Source organism: Colius striatus, chromosome 18 (assembly GCF_028858725.1).
Source record: "Colius striatus isolate bColStr4 chromosome 18, bColStr4.1.hap1, whole genome shotgun sequence".
NCBI classification, from domain to species: domain Eukaryota; kingdom Metazoa; phylum Chordata; class Aves; order Coliiformes; family Coliidae; genus Colius; species Colius striatus.
Genome location: NC_084776.1, coordinates 6,178,402 through 6,197,669, shown reverse-complemented (window position 1 = coordinate 6,197,669; position 19,268 = coordinate 6,178,402). Strand labels below are relative to the sequence as shown.

At 48.7% G+C, this 19,268-nt stretch overlaps 1 protein-coding gene and 1 long non-coding RNA gene across 3 annotated transcripts in view; one reads left to right on the top strand and one right to left on the bottom strand.

The window, feature by feature from the left end:
- The window catches only part of LOC133627185 (uncharacterized), a 29,283-nt gene extending 10,862 nt beyond the window's left edge, over positions 1-18,421 (bottom strand). For both annotated transcript variants that reach the window (XR_009819996.1, XR_009819997.1), the window contains exons 1-4: positions 18,328-18,421; positions 11,175-11,455; positions 3,999-4,143; positions 892-1,054 (exon numbers count right to left, since the gene is read on the bottom strand). This is a non-coding gene — a long non-coding RNA (uncharacterized LOC133627185). The remainder of the gene's footprint in view (positions 1-891; positions 1,055-3,998; positions 4,144-11,174; positions 11,456-18,327) is intronic.
- Positions 1,691-7,247, top strand: WFIKKN2 (WAP, follistatin/kazal, immunoglobulin, kunitz and netrin domain containing 2). Its single transcript, XM_010201252.2, has 2 exons — positions 1,691-2,261; positions 4,429-7,247. Exons 1-2 carry the CDS (start codon positions 2,061-2,063, stop codon positions 5,938-5,940), a joined length of 1,713 nt encoding a protein of 570 aa, XP_010199554.2. The 5' UTR covers positions 1,691-2,060; the 3' UTR covers positions 5,941-7,247.
- Positions 18,422-19,268: the final 847 nt, after the last annotated feature.

Genomic DNA, 19,268 nt, shown 5'->3' with positions numbered 1-19,268 from the left:
GTCACAGCAGCTCCTCCAGCACCTGGGATAACCAAACTCATCCAGAACCGAGTACAGCTGGTCTCAAAGCTTATCTGTAGTCAGTTTTACATTATAAAGTGTCTTTGTTGAGTCAACAGAACCACTAATGCACGTGATTTTGTTGTTAATAGAGCTGTAAGAATTTTAAGTACCTCTTGGGAATGTGTCATTTTTGGTTGGCTTTTTTAGGCATCACAGGGTGCCGCCTTTGCCTCTGTAAACAAGTATTGAATAAAACATTTTGTGGCTGTGTACAAGTGTCATGCAGGTTTCTGAAGTTTCAGAGAGAATAAATCAACTGCAAACTGCTGCTTGGTCGTTGACATCGTTCCTTATAAATAGCTAATTTGGATAACTTCTCCCTGCAGTGGCATCTGAAATTCAAATGCCCTGCATGTCCTTAACGTGGTCACACAAATCAAAACCACTACAGCCACTTTTACAAGCCTGGGCTGCCACAGAAATGCCACAGCCGAGGGCAGATTGGCTCCAGGTTGCTCTCCTGCCCCTTCAGAGGCAATCCTGGGGAAGCACCAGTGGGTCACTGTGCTCTGCTGCCTTGTGCCAGAGGAGGAGCAGGAGCCCCACGGGCTGGGGCATTGCCTGCACCACCCAGTTTGCTGCTGGTTGTACTGGTTGGCAGCCATCATCACTCTAGGGAGAACTAGGCCCAAACTCAGCCATGAAAAACAACCTTGGCTTAATAAACTCCATGGGAAAACTTGACTGAAGGAAGGGTTGATTGCACCTGGGGTCTGTCAGTTTCAAGGTGCTCATCACTGCACACAGGGCAGGTAGATAACCTTCCCTCCTAAAGCACTGTGCTGCTGCTCCAGCCCCCTGAGCCCCCCACGTGGGATGCAAACATACCTGGTCCTCCCAGGAAGCTCTCAGCACCACACAGGATCCATCCAAACTAACCCAGAACTTGTCCCAAAGGCTCTAATCCTGGAAGGTGCTGAGCAACTCTGACTCCTGCCACTCGTCTCTGGAATTTGGCACGTGTTCAGCACGAGCAGGATCAGCCCCTTTGCTGTAATAACCAAGGAACGAGGAACTCAGCTTGACTGAATTTCTCCCCCGCCCCCCAATGCAAAAATGCTGTACATTCCTTTATGCAGGTTTCCATAGAGTTGAACTTCGCCTATTTTTTTGCTGTGGCTGTTAAAGGGGTCAGCAATGCACTGTACAATGGGATCTGGCTGTCAGGAAATGGGGAGGAATTCAGGGACACTTTTTAACATCTTGCTGGTGGGGCTGGAGGGCAGCATTAAAATCAGCATCCAGGAAACCTCCCCAGCAAAGGGAAGGGGGAGAAAAAAGCCTGGAGGAGCCCCGGGAGAAGTTCTGAAGACACACTATTTCATCCTCCAAAGTTTAAAATAAGTTATTCCTTCCCTACTTCCTCCGTTAAAATATGATATTCCAGCTTTAATTGCTTCAATCCTATTACTGTTCCTTTTAGCAAGTGATTGTGTAGCCCCTTGCCGTGGGGAAATCCCCTGACCACGGGTCCCTGTTATTTAGACAAGTACCCTTTCAGAAGTAAATGCCATTCTTAGCATAGGGAAGTACTTTAGGTCTAAAGGGGTTAAGAAGGCCTCCCTGCATTCAGAAACATGCAGGGGTCCCACCGTGCCAGTTCCAGCCTTTTGAACTCTTTCCAGCTTTTTTTTCTTGCAACAAATCTGTCTGACTGCCACCAGGACATAGGAAGCGTGTGCCTGTCAAAGAAATCAAGTTTACTTTTTCTGACTTGTTAACAGAGGCAGGGTATAAATAGAGCTAACTCTGCTCAGACTATCAGCGTTTCTCTTAAAATAAGGGGGTAACTTCCTAGGACTTTTAATCCAATGAGGTCCAGACCAGACTGCACCGTCAAGCGAGGCAGCGAAGGAGCTTGCTGAAGTCTTTTTCTGCAGCAGTCAGGTGCACTGGGGTTCCTCGAAAAGTTAAGCCTTACCAAACAAAAAGCAACCCCAAGCTAACAAGAACTGACTCCAGCTCGGTCACTGCCATTGCCCTGGAGAAGTTCTGAGATGTTGTTGGTGCTGTTCACTCGGTGGATGTGGATCTTGCTGGGGAAGAGCAGTGTCCTCTTGCTTCTGGAGGTCTCTCTGAAAGGGAGAGCTCTGCCTCCCATCCGCTACTCCCACGCTGGGATATGCCCCAATGACATGAACCCCAACCTGTGGGTAGACGCGCAGAGCACTTGCAAGAGGGAGTGCGAAGCTGATGTGGTGAGTGATGCCGCTTTCCCCTCTGCGTGGCGGGCACTGGGGGTGTTGGAGGGGGCTCACCCATGGGCCCTGGGCGCTGAGCTGGGCTGGTGCAGGCAGGTCCTGTTGGCCCCTGACCTGGATTGACTACAGGTGGTTTGATGGGTTCTGAGGGAAGTGGGGAGGTGCAGTGGAGGTCACACTGAGGTGGGTAGAGCGGTTTGCTCTGTTTGATCATCTCCCTCGCTTTCTGGTCAAAATAAACTACCCAAATTTGATACTCCAGAACTCAGCACGCCCTGGGGCCGAGCCATAGTATTTCAGCAGTGTCACTGTGTTCTTTGTTGGTGGTGGCCATCATCAGGGCTTTCTATTCCTGGGAGGAATCCTGCATGGAATGGTTTGACTTAATATGTAAATCATCAGCCCTTTGCTGCACTTGAAGTACAAAGCGTGCTTGGAGTGCGAAACAGAGGCATGGTTAAAATGACCAGGCAGATGTTCTCTCTGATGCTCCCAGCTCAAAATGTGCTTAGTTTACAACCCCAAAATTCATTTTTCAACCTGTCAGCACTGCCAGCTCAAGCTGGCGGCTGAAAATACTTGCTCGTCCTGCCTCTTACATCATGTCCAATGACAAAGATCCAACAGCCCAAACCAGGCTGACAACAACATGTACCATGCTGGAAAAAGTCCTTGGGTTTATCTGCTGTAGCCAGGTTGTTTCTGAAATGCCAAAAGAAGTGAGGAGACAAAAAAAAAATAGAGAGAAAAATGCTGGCCATCAAGTAAACAAAGGCATTTGCTCAGATGGCTCCCATGTGTTATGAACAAAGGTGCTCTTTTTACTTCTGCCATTCCCAAAGAAGCCTCTATTCCAACTACCAGGTGCAGCAATGAACATTAACACCCTTGCAAAACCCCAGCAGCAGCAGCAGAGGACGATGTTTTAATAATTTACTGGTCAAAACCTGAAAGCCAGGGGCCATTGGCTAAAAATACTCACTTTTGTGGCAGCACAAAGTCCGGGGACCTTGCATGGAGTGGGTGGTCTGCGAGCAGCCGAGGACTCTGCCACTGACCTTGCTACAGCCGCGCTCCTTAACCTCAGCCCAAACCTTCCCCGTTCTGGTTTCTAACTTTGCTCCTGAAATCTAGTAACATGCAGCTGGAAATGGGAAAAGAGTTATGTTATTAGGTCATCTTTCTTTTCCCCAATAAGGAAAGGATACCGGACTCAGGGGAAGTTGTTTAGTTTGGTAGCTTAAAAACCCACTTTGTTCTCACTTATGGAGAGAGACGTTGGATTTCGGGGGGGGTCGCAGAGGTTTAATGCACGGTGGATGTGTCCCCCGTTGGGTACATGGCACCAGTGTTCATGGTCCCTTACAGTAACCCATAACAACCCAGCAGCTGTGGTCACACGTATCAAATACCTTTCCTGCACAGAAGATGAAAATTCTGCTAAAATTAACCACAATTTAGAGCTGACTGCAGCTGAGATGGGGTGTAATAAATCACCAGAAGAGCGATGCTGCATTTGAAAATAGGACTAAAATAGGACAGAGGAGCCATAATGAGCTGTTTGGGGTTTGTTTTTCTAAATACCATAGAAAAATTATTTTGGGAGCAAGAATTTCCTTACTTTTGAGATATTCTATTATTTCCTCTACAATGTGAACAATCACAAATCCTTGGCAGTTTCGCCTCCAAGAGTAGGCTGTTAGTCTTAGGGAATTCAAATAATACTTTACATACTTGTGTGGAAAATAAGGAGGATTACTGCCTACAGCCATATGATAAGACTTTCCATCCGCTCATGTTTCTCAGAGCTTGTCCTCAGGCATTTCAGAGTGTGTGGAAGGGGGGTTGTTGGTTCGGTACTCGAGTAGTCCATGTGACTCTAGGAGAGATTTACAATGAGGTTAGCATTTAAGAAACAGAAATACATTTTCCTGCTCGAGAGCCTTCTCTTGAAGCACTTCAGAAACCCTGGCAGGTTTAGACACCTCTCAGGAGATGCTGGGGGATTGTCTCATTGCCAGTGGATATGTCGAGTTTCAGACCTGCGGCAGACCAGGTCCCCTGAGCTGACACCCTGAAAGTTCTGGGCTCTCTGCTTGCTGGGTCTCTATAAAGCACTTTCCTCTGATTCCTGTCATGACTGGGTTATTTTCTTTCCCCACAGGAGTGTGAGACCTTTGAGAAGTGCTGCCCCAATGTCTGTGGAACAAAGAGTTGCGTGGCAGCTCGGTACATGGATGTCAAGGGGAAAAAAGGGCCGGTGGGAATGCCCAAAGAGGCAACCTGTGACCGGTTCATGTGCATCCAGCAAGGGTCCGAGTGTGACATCTGGGATGGGCAACCCGTCTGCAAGTGCAAGGACAGGTGTGAGAAGGAGCCGAGCTTCACCTGCGCCTCTGATGGGCTCACCTACTACAACAAGTGCTACATGGATGCAGAAGCTTGCATCAAAGGCATTACACTGAATGTAGTCACCTGTAGGTATCACCTTACCTGGCCAAACACCAGCCCTATCCCACCAGAAACAACAGCTCGCCCTACTACTGCCTATTCTGAGACAACAGTCATTGATATCTTGCCGCCTGTGCTGGTGAACAACCCCGTCCATCAGTCTGTCTACGTGGGAGAGACTGTCAGCTTCCTCTGTGATGTAACGGGGAGACCCAAGCCAGAAATCACGTGGGAGAAGCAGGTCGATGGGAAAGATAAAGTCATTATGAAGCCAAATCACGTCAGAGGGAACGTTGTGGTCACCAACATCGCCCAACTCGTCATCTACAACACCCAGCTGCAGGACGCGGGCATCTACACCTGCACCGCCAGGAACAGCGGCGGCCTTCTCCAGGCCGACTTCCCTCTGTCCGTCGTCAAAGGAGAACCCACATCCAAAGAAGCTTCCCAAAACAAGACACATTTTCCCACCGACGAGTGCCTGAAGCAACCAGACAGTGAAGACTGTGGGGAAGAGCAGACGAGGTGGTACTATGATGCAAAGAAAAACAACTGCTTTACTTTCATCTACGGGAACTGTAACAGCAACTTCAACCACTTCGAGACCTACGAGAACTGTATGTTAACGTGCATGAACGGCCCAATCAACATCTGCAACCTGCCAGCCCTCCAAGGGCACTGCAAGGCCTACGAGCCACGGTGGGCCTACAACAGCTTGATGAAGCAGTGCCAGTCCTTCATTTATGGTGGGTGTGGAGGCAACGAGAACAACTTTGAGAGCCGGGAGGCCTGTGAAGAGATGTGCCCCTTCCCGAAGAACACGCACTGCAAAGCTTGCAAACCGCGCCAGAAGCTGGTGACCAGCTTCTGCAAAAGCGACTTTGTCATCCTGGGCCGTATCACAGAGCTGACCGAAGACCAGGACTCGGGCCATGCCCTGGTGACAGTGGAGGAGATTCTCAAGGATGAAAAAATGGGATTAAAATTCCTGGGCAAGGAACCGTTAGAAATCACCCTTTTGAACATGGACTGGAGCTGCCCATGCCCCAACATGACCACGGTGGATGGCCAGCTCATCATCATGGGAGACGTCCACAACGGCATGGCTGTCCTACAGCCAGACAGCTTTGTGGGCACCTCCAGCATCCGGCGCGTGCGGAAGCTGCGTGAAGTCATCCACAAGAAAACCTGTGAGCTTTTGAAAGAGTTCCTGGGATTGCATTAACCTCCTCCCCACGCGGCAGCCTCCCGGGCACGTGTGTCTTACGTAGGGCTAACGAGCGCTAGGCTAGTGCCCAAACTAAACTTAAAGCTGTTTGAAGACGCACCGTAGGAATTATGCAGAACCCTTATTTTAATCCATTAATGATGCTTAGCAACACTGTAGTGTCTGTAACACTGTAGTATGGTCTCTGGCAGGCACGATCCCGCGCTGCGGTCGCTCCGTCCGTATAGGAGCTGCCATTTAACTAGCTGACTCACGGCAGTAATTAGACAGTTTGTACGTAGCTTCCATCATGAATGACGGAATTCGTAGCATTTGTTTGGCTAATTGGTACACAGCTAAGTAATACACAGTGTCAACTTGATCTGTCTCATTTACAGTATGGAAATGTTATGGTAAGTCATTCTAAGTAAGTCACACTCTTGCCTCCTCATAGCAGCACTAATACTTCAAGAGAAAAGCCTGTAAATTATTGCCTATATTTACAGCTGTTCACATTTAACCAATCTGTGCGTTATGAATTCCTTTCTCTTAATTGAATTCTTCCTAGCAGTTTTCTTTGGATTGTACCTCGTGTATTTTTTTGTCTTTGGACTGTACCTCGTAAGCAATCCTTGCTGGAGAAAAAGCTCCCTTGATCCCATGCCCAGGACAACAGGTCCCAGTAGAAGCTCAAGGCACAGTCTCACCCCAAAATGACTTCCCTGTCATCAGAACAAGGTCAGCAAACACCCTCACGCCATTGCACTTCCCTCTTTTTTTTGCTTTAATCATTATATTGTCTATCACAAGTGTGAGGCAGAAGGGCAGCAACCTGCTGACAGCTGTCAGGCTTTTAAAAATCCTTTACAACCGAGACAACGCAGCAATTTATTGCTTATTTGCATCACAAAGCCTGGTTTTGTAGGTGAGAGAGTAAATAAGAAAGAGGAGCCAGAGCAAAACTCAAAATAGCAAAGTGCAATACACAGCCTGCAGCCTCTGCCACACAGACACCAAGCTGCTGAAGCCAAAGGGACACACAGAGTGGACACCTTGTGAGGGCACTTCCCAAAGTCACCCTTTCAGGGTTGCTGTTGCTTCTTTCAAACCACAGAGCAGCATCTTCTGCCAGGCCGCTGTGGATATGGGAGTGAATCCCCCTGACAGGCAGCACAGGCTGGGTGTGAGTGTGTGTGTGTGACAACACCTGGATTGATCAGTTTAACATTGGTGTCCAAAGAAAATGTAACATTTGCCTATACAAAAATCCTTCAATAAAGAAAAGGCTGATCCTGGAAAAACAAATAAACCAAACCCAAACCCCACTGTGCTGAGAACTGTCATTGAGGGGAAGAGGGGCCGTGAGGCTTACGGCTGCTCTTTGCTGGGGGGCTTCAGCGAGTGGCTGTGGCAGTTTGGGGCTTTCTGCCCTGCACAAAAGGGCAGATGAAGGCTGGAGCACAGTCAAGGGTGAGGAGGAAGGTGCAGCCAGTGTTACTCCATGGTGCCACCTAATGGGCTGGTGCCCAGCATGGGCACACATCTGCGCTGGCACATGCTGTTGGGCTGGGGATGGGAAGGAGGTTCAATAGGCAGAGTTTGGACTTCAGTAAGACATGGAAGGCTCTAAATCCCTGGTGCCTGCACACGTTGGGTGTTTTACTGTTGCAGGGAGGAGGGATAAGTGAGGGGAAAGGTGGGTCAGCTGGGATTTCCATAGAGGCTTTCCATGCTCTGCACGAGCAGCCGTGCCGTGGGCAGAGACCACAGTGCAACAGAGGAGAGGAGATGGAGAGAACCACGCTCCTCTCCCAGTAGCCTGTGCTTGGGTTGTGTCTGCCATGCCCCAGCAACAGGAACAGACCTAAATCTCCAGTTATCTGTATAATTTCAGAAGCAGCTGGATGGGAGGGATAGGAGCCTGGACCAGACTTGCTGGCCAAGCAAAAACACCTGCTTGTTTTTTTGTTGCACCTTTCCTAAGCATACGTGAGGAAAACTCCAATTAAAGGTCTGTGAGGTTTGTGATGTTCTTCTGAAGCCTGCTTTGTGCAGCTGGGACATGCTGCCAGTCTGCATCTCTGCTCATCAGCCCTGCCTGTGCCAAGGGCCACTGCTCCGATGGCTCATCTGGCAGTTTTCAAGCAAGCCTCGCTCATGCCATACTTTCTAACACAGAGGCAGCAGAGGATGAGGGTTTAATAAAGGCTGGCTTTACATTACTCTTTTTATTTTTTTATTTCCCCAAAGCTGAAGGATTTTGCAAGTGTGGGAGTGCTGCAGTGACTTGGGAGACCTGGTTGTTCCAGAAAAGCTGGGATGCAAACAGATGGGAGAGCCAAGAGCACATGAGGCATTGCTGTTCCAGCAAGCACATCACACTGCTCCAGCCTGAGGTCTAAAACGCTGCCTCAACTCCTGGAGAAACCCTTGGGAATGTGCAAGTCATCTGTTGTGCTCTGGCCCAGGGTTGTGCCAGGCAGAACGTGCTTCCCAGCTCCCTCTGTGCATGTGGGGTTGGTGAGGGGTTGCTTGCACAGGGGGACATTTGGGGTGAATTTTGCAGTGTGGTGCAGTGTGAGGGGACACTGACCAGCCCAGCCCTGGTACATGGTACAGCCACACTGCTGTAGCTCCTGCCCAAACCTATGGAGCCAGGCTGCTCCTGAGCCCTGTGGTGTCTGCAGGATGGCTCTGTGCCGGGCAGAGGTGCCCTTGGCACGAGGCAGCAGGAACCAGCATCAAACCCAGCCGCTGTCCCCCACCAGCCCCCCACAGGGCCACGGTCCCTGCTCTGCTGTGGGTCAGGTTGATCAGTTCAGCTCCCATGTCAGCTAGGAGCAGCTTGGTGCCAGCAAGCAGCCCCACAGTGACAGGTCACCCAGAAAACACAAATATTGGATGTGACCAGCTTGATTGGGAGCACCACGGAGTGCTGAGGGCTGTGCTGGGCTGCACAGAAACACCACAGCTGCCCCGAGGCAGAGGAGCAGTGCTGTGGGCATCCCCTCATCTGCTCATTGGAGTAAAATCCACCCACCCTGAGATCAGTGTGGCACAGGACTGACCCTCACCCTGAGCCTCGCCACCTCCTGACCTTGAAGAATTTAGCTCTCCACTCAAAGCTAGTATTTTAGTTCAGCCTCTTATTAAACCCTTAAGAAGCCTAAAATTCAAGTCCAACCAGTCAGCCAGCCTGAGGAAAGCCTACACACAGGGCCAGGCTCTGAAGGATGTCATTAAAGCCTTTGCAAGGCTAATAGGTACTTGCATGGGGCTCCTGATCAGAAAATCCCTTTTGTGTTGCTCACTCTCCCAGCTTTCCATCCTGCTCTCTGAGGTGCATCTCTCAAGGCTGTCAGAAAGCTGGAAGGAAACATGAGTATTTAGAGCTCATGAGAGTAGAAAGGGAAAAGCCTGATCCTCTCTGTGCTCAGCAGCAGGCTGGGAAGGAAGGCAAAAGCCTCTTTGTGCTCTAGAGAAGGGCTGGAGGAAGGATGCTGCTTCCAAAGCCATGTGGTCACGGCCTGATGCATGATATGGCCAACAGTGCAGGGCATGAGGGTCCCATGTCAGCACGTCTCTGTCACACAGAGAGATGGCTGCGTGATTACTCAGAGAGAGAATCCTGCATCACACCAAAGCCCAAAGCAGCTGAGGTCAAAGGAAGAAGGAAATTGAGTGTGTTCTCATTGTAGGGGCTTGAGATGAGGTCAGGCAGAGTTTTTATGGGTAATCAGCTCCAGAGCTAGGAGCAAATGGAGGTCATGACACCACTGGAATATGATTCAGATGGTATTTAAGAGCTTAGCTCCCAGTTGTTTCAAAGGGAATTAGGGACCCCTGTGAGAACTGTCACCTGGCCATGGGTCTCAGGTCCCGAGGAAGGTGGCTGTGATGAAGGTCACACACAGCTTCAGGCAACACCTAATGACTTCCCACAGAAGGAATAATTCAGCTGGCAGCAAATTGGCTCTTTGCACCACCAGACCTGCTTCCTCCACCTGAAGCACTTTGTGCCCGGTTTGCTGCAACTTGTGGGTTGTTGCACGTGCTGTGGGATCCCCGTGTAGGTAATTACTGGGCAAAGGTGATGGCCAGGCTGGGCATGAGACTGAGACTGGATGGAGCCAGGGTACAGCTGTGAAAATGTCACCCTGAGCGAGAACTTCCAGCTTAGAGCCTGTGTGTTTATACCAAATATTTAGTGTTTTCCCCTTCACCTGCGCTGGTTACTGATTGACTACAAGTGACCTCCAACTGCCTTATTGATTTACAGTGGCTGTCAAAGGACAAAAAAAATGAGCCCCATGTCCAGGATCTGAGAAATACTCCGAATGGAGGTTGCACAACTGAATAAATGTTCTGCCAGCTCTTTAAATCTTGAAAGAGAAGGGAAAAAAACCACCCAGCTTGTGTTCCTGATCTACAATGCAAACACCAGTGGGATATGAAGATAAGGCTGCAGCACTAGCAGACATATCTATTAGCCAAAAAAGCAGCACAGGCTGTTTAATTCACAGCTATTTATGGCTGGGTGAGGGATATGACATTCAGGCCCGAGAGTTTAGAAAGAGAGAGGAAAATCTCCCAAAGGCTGCTCTCTGTTCAGGCTGCAAAGCCAGGGAACTCTGTGATTCTGGTGTTTCCCTCTGTGCACATCTCCATTCTCAGCCAGCCCTCCCTGGAGCCAGTCTGTGCTGAACTGGGAGCCCAGGGAGCCCAAGGTCTCCTCCAAGCTTCAGGCTCACCCATGGCCACAGCTCTGCCAATGGCATTGAGAACAAAACCCAACAGACACAAACACCCACATTTCAGGATTATGGAGAGCTGGGGTGAGGAAAAGCCTCCTCCAGACCCCACTCTGGGACATCAGACACTGGTGCTTAGGGGATGGAAAGGGCCAGGGGTCTTGTCCCAACCAAATGAGTTCCAGCTCATTTGTGCCAGCAATGGCTGGAAATGCAGGAGGAAAGGAGAAGGCTGGGGGAGGAGGGGAAGCATTTTTTTCGCCCTAGAGTGGCATGACAACATGGTAGTTGGACTGGATTGACTGGCATGAGAAGGAACTACCCATAAAGGGGGTTGTGCCTTCTCTTCCTCCTTTGCTCCACTCCTGACACACCCAAACCAAGGGGGAGTTACTGTAACACGTGTAAAGGACATGACTTCCTCTATTGCTTGAAATAAATAGAGAACAGTTCTAACTCTCCAGGATCAGGTGCTTTTCACCCAAGGGTAAAAGTACTCACATGAAAAATTGCTTAACCATTAACTGCAGTAGATAACCTTTGCTTCAGTCTGCAGCAGGACCAGAGGATGGAAGGTGGCAAACACGCTTGGGGAAGATGCTGGAAAAGCTCCTCCGGGGAACGACTCCAAGGTTGAGCTTGGCCAAGTCACAGCATCCCTGGACAGAAAGCGAGGTGCAGGATGCCAGAGACGGCTGGGAGTCAGCAGAGGTCTCGCTGCCCTCAGCAGGACCCACCATACAAACAAGCAGGGTCAGGCTCTCCATCCAGCAGTGTCCAACCTACAATTCAATGACATGAGTTAACACCAGCAAGTCGCACCCACATTTCTCACACCCATCACGGCCCCAGCACGGAGCACCCAAAGTCTTCCTCACACTGTCATATTTCCCTGCTTTGGTAATATTTGGGCTGCAGATTTAAAAAACCCCAACTCCCTCACCTCTGAAATGCTCTCAGGGGGCTGGAAACCGGGGCAGGAACACGCAGCTTATCCCAGCGCCTGACACGAGATGGCGTGTGGCATCAGGCTTTGCGGAGCTCGCACTTGCCAGCCCGGCATCACTCGCTCCTTAACGGGAAGCATCCTCCGGCCGAGCTTCATTTGCCTCGCCCTAGTTAATTTAACTGTTTCACAGACTCCTGGCTGTATAATTTGGAGTTTCGAAGTGTGACGCAGGCACCCTGAGTCGGATGGCTGGTTCTCGTTTGATTCCATCCTTGTTTGGTCAGTAATACAGCAGGAGAGATTTTAGGTTTAGCAAAGGGGAAAAAAAGAAGATATAGCAAGGGGTGTGCTAAGGCAATCAAATCCATTTCTAGAGCTGCAGGAAAAGGACACCATGTATAATTTATCTGAGGCTTTTTCTCTCTCTGTTTGCAGATTGCACAGTTTCTAAATATATTGGTCCAGTTACACAAAATTATTCATGAATCTCTTCAGTGAATAATACTTGACCTGCAGATCATCCCAAAAGTGAATATTGCAATCAAATTCTCCCTTTCTGCTGTAATTGATTGTAGCTAACAGATGTATACTGCTCAGGTAATTAACTTGGGATGAAACTCAAATGATATATTTGATTATAATATTTGCAATTCACAATTTTTACTGTGCTAGCTGGTTCCAAGAGGCACCTAATCAAGACATGGGCAAAAGCACCTTTTCTCTGCCATACTGAAATGGTTACTTCTATCAGTTGGCGTGGCATGTGTGTGAAGGAGCAGCCGCTCACACGCATGTGAGAGCAGGGCCACGGTGCTGGAAGAGCTGTGTGTAGATACCAGAGTCAGCTGAGAATAAACAGGGACTAAAGGAAAAAGTTAATGGCTTACTCACCTGACAGAGTGATAAGCAGGACTTATATCAAAAACTCTCTATCTGTCGGGTCTCTGATGATCACAGAATCATTTCAGTTAGAAAAGACCTTTAAGCTCATCAAGTCCAATCCTTCCCCTCACCCTGCCCAGCCCACCACTAACCCACAGCCCTCAGCTCCACAGCTTTGGGATCCCTCCAGGGCTGGGCACTCCCCCAGCTCCCTGGGCAGCCTGGCACAGGGGCTGACACCCCTCTCAGGGAAAAAGTTCTTCCCAATCTCCAATCTAAATCTCCCCTGGCACAATTTGTGCCCATATCCCCATTTTTCTCCTCAACTGTCCGGCCTGTGTCTGTCCTTGAGGTTACTTACCATGTATGAGGCTGCCTGGAAAGCGACCACACTCTGCTCACGTGCAGAGAGCTGACAGCATGAACAGATCGGTGCCAGCACCCAGCAGAGCACCCTTGGGCCTGGCCATAGGGGCTGGAAGGGCTGAGCCACCTTTCTGCAGTTGTCACTTGTTGGGCTTTCAGTGACAGAGCCATCTAAGCATGCTGGTAACATACAGCATTGAGGGATCACGAGTTGCACCTCCCAGTGTCACAAACTTGGCTTCAAAATCTTGTTACTTTTAAATAATGACATTCCTGGCTGTTTTGGTCGTTCTTTCATTTGCCTTCAGAGGGCAGAGCCTTTCAGCCATCACAGCTTTACACTTTACCACCACCAGCATCAAGCCTAGACTTTTTTTCTCACTTTGGTTTGTGAGAGGAAGTTTAAGGTCTCAAGTCACAGAAGCTCCAAGGCACAAGCTTTCAGAGAGCTCCCAGCCCCGAGCAGCCTCTCAGAAGGGTCAGGAGGAGCAGTATTGCCACCTAGGGACTTGTGAGCCCTAAAAGAAGTTTTCTCCAAGCTGGGATGCTCTGAGGCATTTCACTCAGGTAGTGGCTGTTTGCCTGCTCGCTGTAGGTGTTCTGGGAAGGAAGCAGGGTTTGATGATAGTCTTTTCAGCTTGGCTTTTGTTTCCCTGCAAAATTATTAGCCTTTGTAGCTCCGGAATGTGTGCCAGGCAGAAATCCTGCCCCACAGCCACCAGCTGCCTCATACAGACTGTCACCCAGCTCCTCCAGTGCAGGCTTCAGGAACATATTCACCCCGAGGGGCACTTCTACACCTGATCCTTATCTATTCAGTCTTCTGTATTTAGCTAGAGGAGTTCTTCAGGAGACAAAAAATTGAAGGAGGATCTGCTGCTCCTATCCTGGCAGGAAGATTTACATGTGAGTAAATGATTTGTAACCAATGCAGTGTAAGATAGATGGGGCTGCTTCTCTTGTTCACAAATTATTCCCAGGCTATGGGCTTGAAGAGGAAGAAACACTTTCCTTCTTTGTAAAATACATGCATGTGCATTTTTTATTCTTATTTATCACCACTTTCAGTGTAAAAGATCACTCCTGAGAGCATCCTCTGCAGAATTACTGCAGCTCACAGGCTGTTCAGTTGGTAATCTAGAAAGAGGACAAGTTTGGAGGTTTTTTTCTCCTTTCTTTTAGTAATTGCCTTGACCAGTGAGATTTTTGTCATGGGTTTGAGCCTCTGGGCATTACAAGGTCATAAAATCTCAGTTCCTGGCCTCCACTTTTCTCACTGGTCTGCTCAAGGGAGCGTATCACAGAAACAGGTCCTTAAATCAAGCTCCAGGGCAAATGCTCTCCACTGACCGCTCTCCCCTTCCACCTGAGATTGCCTTCTGCAAATGTGATGGAAAAAGTGCTGTTTCCAGAATTGTTTCTGGCAAGAAGGGAGGTTTCTTGAGCCCCAGGTGCCACCACAGGAGGAAGCAGTGGGAGATAGCAATGTAAATAGGACAAGGGATCCCTGACATCCTGAAGGGCTCAGAGAGATATTTCTAGGTAGGACCTTTGGAATTTTGCTTATATTCCATAGTTTCTGTAAAAGGGATTAGGTTTCTTTTTCTGGATAAAGTTTGCTTTCCCCTACTTCCATAGCTAGAATTAAAGTGCATCCCCATGTGCTTGGCAATGCTGTGAGTGGGGCAGATCCTGCAGCCAGCCTTGCTACGTTCCCATGTAACTGGGAGTTTTCCTTCTTGGCCAGACAGGTAAGTGAAGCAGCTCCAGACCTCGCTCTTGTGGCAGCTGCAGCTGGCAGGAATCACACAGACCTGTGAACCAGGCATTATACAGTCTGCCTTATAAAAACCTGCCAGTTCATGAAAAAAAGAAGACAAATATGACAGGTTTTTGCCTGAAGATCCAGAGGCTGCTTAAGTGTTAACTGGGTCACCTCCTAACATCCCTGTTCCTCATGGCTGGTGTGTTCCAGATGTGACATGTGTGTCTGGGCTCCGTATCAACTTGTGCCAATCACGTAACATGTGCAAAACTCATCGGCCTGGGAGCTGAGCAAACACACAATTGGCCTGTGAATCCATTATTGGTAGGAGCAGATGGGCTACTTGCTTAAATAAATGCATTTGCAAACTCCTCTAGGTCTGCTTTCAAAACCACCAGTTTGTTTGTGTAATATGTAGCCAGGCTTCTACATTCTCTGCTCCTCCAAACCATCCCTGTCATGAGGTTCAGGTGCTTTCATTTTTGCATAAAGAAAATCTGAGCAGGGATATGTTTCTGCAGACATAATTTAAAAGCATTAAATCTCTTTTGATTTGTCATGTTGCAGTGAAGCACTGTTTGCACTCGTGCCCTGTTAATTGGAAGAATCTGTAGTACATCAGAGACAGAGCAAAATAGACACAGAGTAAAAATATCTGCAAAGACCTGGTCCTGCAAACACTGAGTAACTTCATGCTCTGGAGCAGAAGTGCCTTGAACAGAATCGTTTTATTCATCCCTTCTGGAGCTGCACATAGGGGATGGCTGGACTTAGCAAGGGAGGGAAATCAAAAGCTACATTTTGCCTCATTCTGCCCTTGCAGACAAAAAAGGCCAACAGGCTGGGGAAAAGCACATTTGTTTGCCTTGTGGCTGCTTGGGTGGCTGTTGCTTATTCACCTGGGGGAGCCCAGTTCCACCCTGCATGGTGCTCTATCCTGGCTCAACGTGACCAGCTCTCACACAACCACACAGCCTGCAACCCGCCACACTCCCTGGGCACCCTGAGACCCTCTGTGGAGGAAAAGGAGGAGGAAGAGAGCCTGCTCACATGGCTCATCAGCTGCCTGCACAAAATCAAGCTGGTGGTCTCAGCCCTGCTCCCACGGCACAATTGCTGAGAGCAGACACAGGACAGGCTCTCAATGGCCACCTTTGTGGGCAGCCCTGGGCAGGAGCGCACGGGCTGCTGACGTGGCACCCGGCAGTGTCACCTTACCCTGTCCCCTGCTCTGGGTGCAGCGGGAGGCTGGACCTGGGGGAGAGCCCTTTGGCCACAAGCAGGGGCTCTGACCACCTCCTTCCTAATTTTTATGTTGGCTTTTATGTCTTAAAATCAAAAAGAAAACCAAACAAAGAGCCCAGCAGAGGTGAGAGGAGGTGGAGGTATTTCCCCTTAGACAGGACTTTCCTCTTTCCTGACTTCCTTATTCCCCTCTCCCGTTTTCTTCCCCTACCTATTGAAATGTGGTTTACCATGACACAATGACAGAAAAGCTGCAGTTTTAATGTGTGAAGCTGCTACAGTCTTCAATAACTGCTTTCAAACAAAAACAAGCAAGAGGAAGAAAGCTTTCCTGCCCTCAGCCGCAGCACCCAGAGCCGCCACGCCGTGCTTCGCAGCAGATGCACTCCCACCCTGGCAAAAGCCAATGTTTACATTTGTCACATATATTTTTAGTGCATCCTAGAGCCAGCTGTGCCTCAACACTGCCTTGTGGGCCAATTGCCACGTTGAAAGGCACCTCCCAGCAAATGTTACTTCGTTTCTGGTAGGACAGAGGAGAACAAAATCCCCAAGTGAAGCCTGGCAGGAGCTGGCTGCAGGGTCCCTGCTTCACCAGTCCTTCAGGTTCTTCCAGTTCACAAGGACAACCTGCACAGCAAAGGCATTTGTTCTGCAAGTGACGTCCCTGTACCTGACCTCTGTGAATGCAAACAGCTCTTACAGCAGCAAAGTGCCCAGCACAGACCACTCACCCCAGGCTGACTGAGCCATGGAGCAACCAGAAGGATAAATCCATTGGGGTTTGGTGGTCTTTGGGGATTGCTTTGAAGAGAACTTCAAAGACTTACAAGTAACAGTGACCAATTTCCAATTTGCTTTCTTTTTTGTCTTGACTGGCTTGTCCCTGCACTGCCAGGACACTGCTGAGCATCACACCCCAAATAACACATCGAATAGCACCTTCTCTGTGAGCACCTCACAACCTGCGTTGTCTCCAGCCAAAAGGATTTGTGCCTCTGTCTCCACTGAGCAACAGCTGCTGTCAATTAGTCCCATTCAACATCAGCTCCCTCAAAAACATCCCTGTAAAGCAGCTGTCCTCAGCTTAAGCACATCCTGCACACACAGAGGATTTCAGATGGATGGAAAGCAAATGATACCTTCTCTTTTTGTTTTGATTCAGGGAGAGAAATGGTGTGTTCCACAGGAGAATAAGGACAAACTGCATAGTGCCCAAGACCCCATCCCTGCAGGGGACGGCTGGTGGCTCCTCCATCTCTCCTCTACCCCATCCCCACCTTGAGACCAGGGACAGCAATACCACACTGGGCTTTTCTAAGGATAAAAGTCTGGGAGGTGCCTTATGGCAACAGCAGTATTGTCCCTCAAGGTCACCCAGAGCTCTCAAGTGAGAAGAAAACCTCAAAGCGCCTCTGCAAGGCACAGAAGTGGGGTTTTACCTCATACTGATGTGGAATGGAGAGGCAGAGAAATCAGAAGCACTGCTGGAAGCCAGGAGCACATGAGCAGGTTACATCCTTTCACTCACAGCTCTCCATAGCATGATTTACCAAGTAGTTATGGAAAAAAACCCCAACCAACAATAAATAACTAACCAGCTAGAGGTAACACAGCCTGGGCTTGCCTTTATCTTACAGCCTGCCCAGATAAATGTTGTTAAAGGAAAGGCTGGAGATTGGCTGCAGTCCTGATGTTTGGGACCTCTAATGGGGAGCGAAAGAAAAGGCTCTGGATGGACATAACTGCAGTAGTTATATGAGTAATCCCAACTCTGCCTGTAAGAGTTATATGATCCTAAGCATCCTTGAGGAAAACAATCCCATTGTCACTAGCAGAGGACTAACTGCTTGGAAATAACACACGTAGCATTTTAGATATGATAAAAGAGCAAAATACCCAAGATGACAGTGCCCCACAGAAGTGGCTCAGGGCTGAGCACTGGAGCACAGCTAGCTCCTTCCAAAAAGCAACTGAAAACTGGACAATGTGAGACCTTGCCACAGTACTCCCAGATGGAATAAGTCTTTCATTTGAGCAAATGTCAGGAGAGGGAGCAGGGCAGTTTTCACCCTGCAGCAATGTCTCTGGCAGCAGGGTCAGGGCTGGATGGCCCCACATCTCTCTGGAAAATAGACAAAGTCAAAACCCTAGCTCTGATCACTCTGACTTTTGGAGAGAGTCATCTCAAAGTCAGTCTCACAGATGATCCCCATCTCTGCTTACACATTGCTCGTTTTCTCTTTCCTACAGCAGACATTTTAGTATGTGGAGTCCATTGGTGCAGGCATCAAAAACCAAACTCACCAGAGATCTCAGATCAAATGAAATTTTAGAATGCATTATTAGATGCATATTACCCACAGCACATTTGTAGAGAGAAGTTTCAGTGATTGTTACAGGCAGAAGCCTGCCCTGCATTGTTTACATTTCCCCCACACAGTTACCTCTGTTGCAGGTGAACAGGGTCACCCCCCTCCTCATCCACCCTCCTCTTCTGAACCTGAGTGAGCACACTGGGAGAGCTGAGTGAGCAGGACTCTTTCAGCAGCAGCAGCAGCAGAGGCTCTGGAAATCAGCCTGGGCAGGGCTTCAGGATGCTGCAGAGAAGGAAAAGGATGAAGTATGACATTACCTCAGCAGGATTGTTGACAAGATTTAAGAGTCCTCTGTTGCCACTGACAATTAACTGTAGGTCAGCAGAGGAACATTGTTCTCTACCCTAAGTACCTGCATTTTTAGATAAATATGTTCCACAAATGTTTTGTAAAGGAAGCTTGTTTGCCTAAAGCATCTACTTTTCCTCAAGCCTCCAGTGGTACAGCATAAACCACATTACTAATAACAACTGTTCCTGCATTTGTTTCTTGAACACAGATCACAAAATACACAGTTTATTTGGGAGTGTCTGTATACTCTTCTATTTCTGTCCTTCTTATTCAACCTCACAGAGTAAAACATACAACTGTGAGCCCAGGGTGGGACACAGCCCTGCCCTGAAGAGATTACAGTCTCCATCAGATAATACACTGCAAATTATACATGGTAAGGCACAAACCTCAGACAAGCAGAAGGGGCAGAACAGCTTGGTTTGGGAAGGAAACTCAGAAATGCAAGTTTTAAGGAAGATTTTAAAGGAAAACAGAAAAATCAGGAGGTAGAAACCTAGGAGTTTCAGAGATTAAATGAGGTGAGAGAGAGTTTGTGCAGCAGAACACTGAAAGAAAGACTGACTTGTAAAGGTGAGATCCAGACACTAAATTAAAGTAACCTTCTGGTCTCAGGCAGGTAAGATGCTCTAAATACTGCCTTCTGAAAACCAGAGACACCAAGAAAAAGAATGAAAGACAACCTTGCTGAGCTCAGAAAGTTCCTCAAACACATGCCA

What these genes read in the sequence shown, in the direction of transcription:
- WFIKKN2 (XM_010201252.2), top strand. Translation starts at nt 2,061, where the DNA reads ATGTTGTTGGTGCTGTTCACTCGGTGGATGTGGATCTTGCTGGGGAAG. An exon ending in GGGAGTGCGAAGCTGATGTG is followed by an intron (nt 2,262 to 4,428) that starts GTGAGTGATGCC and finishes CTTTCCCCACAG; the next exon opens with GAGTGTGAGACCTTTGAGAA.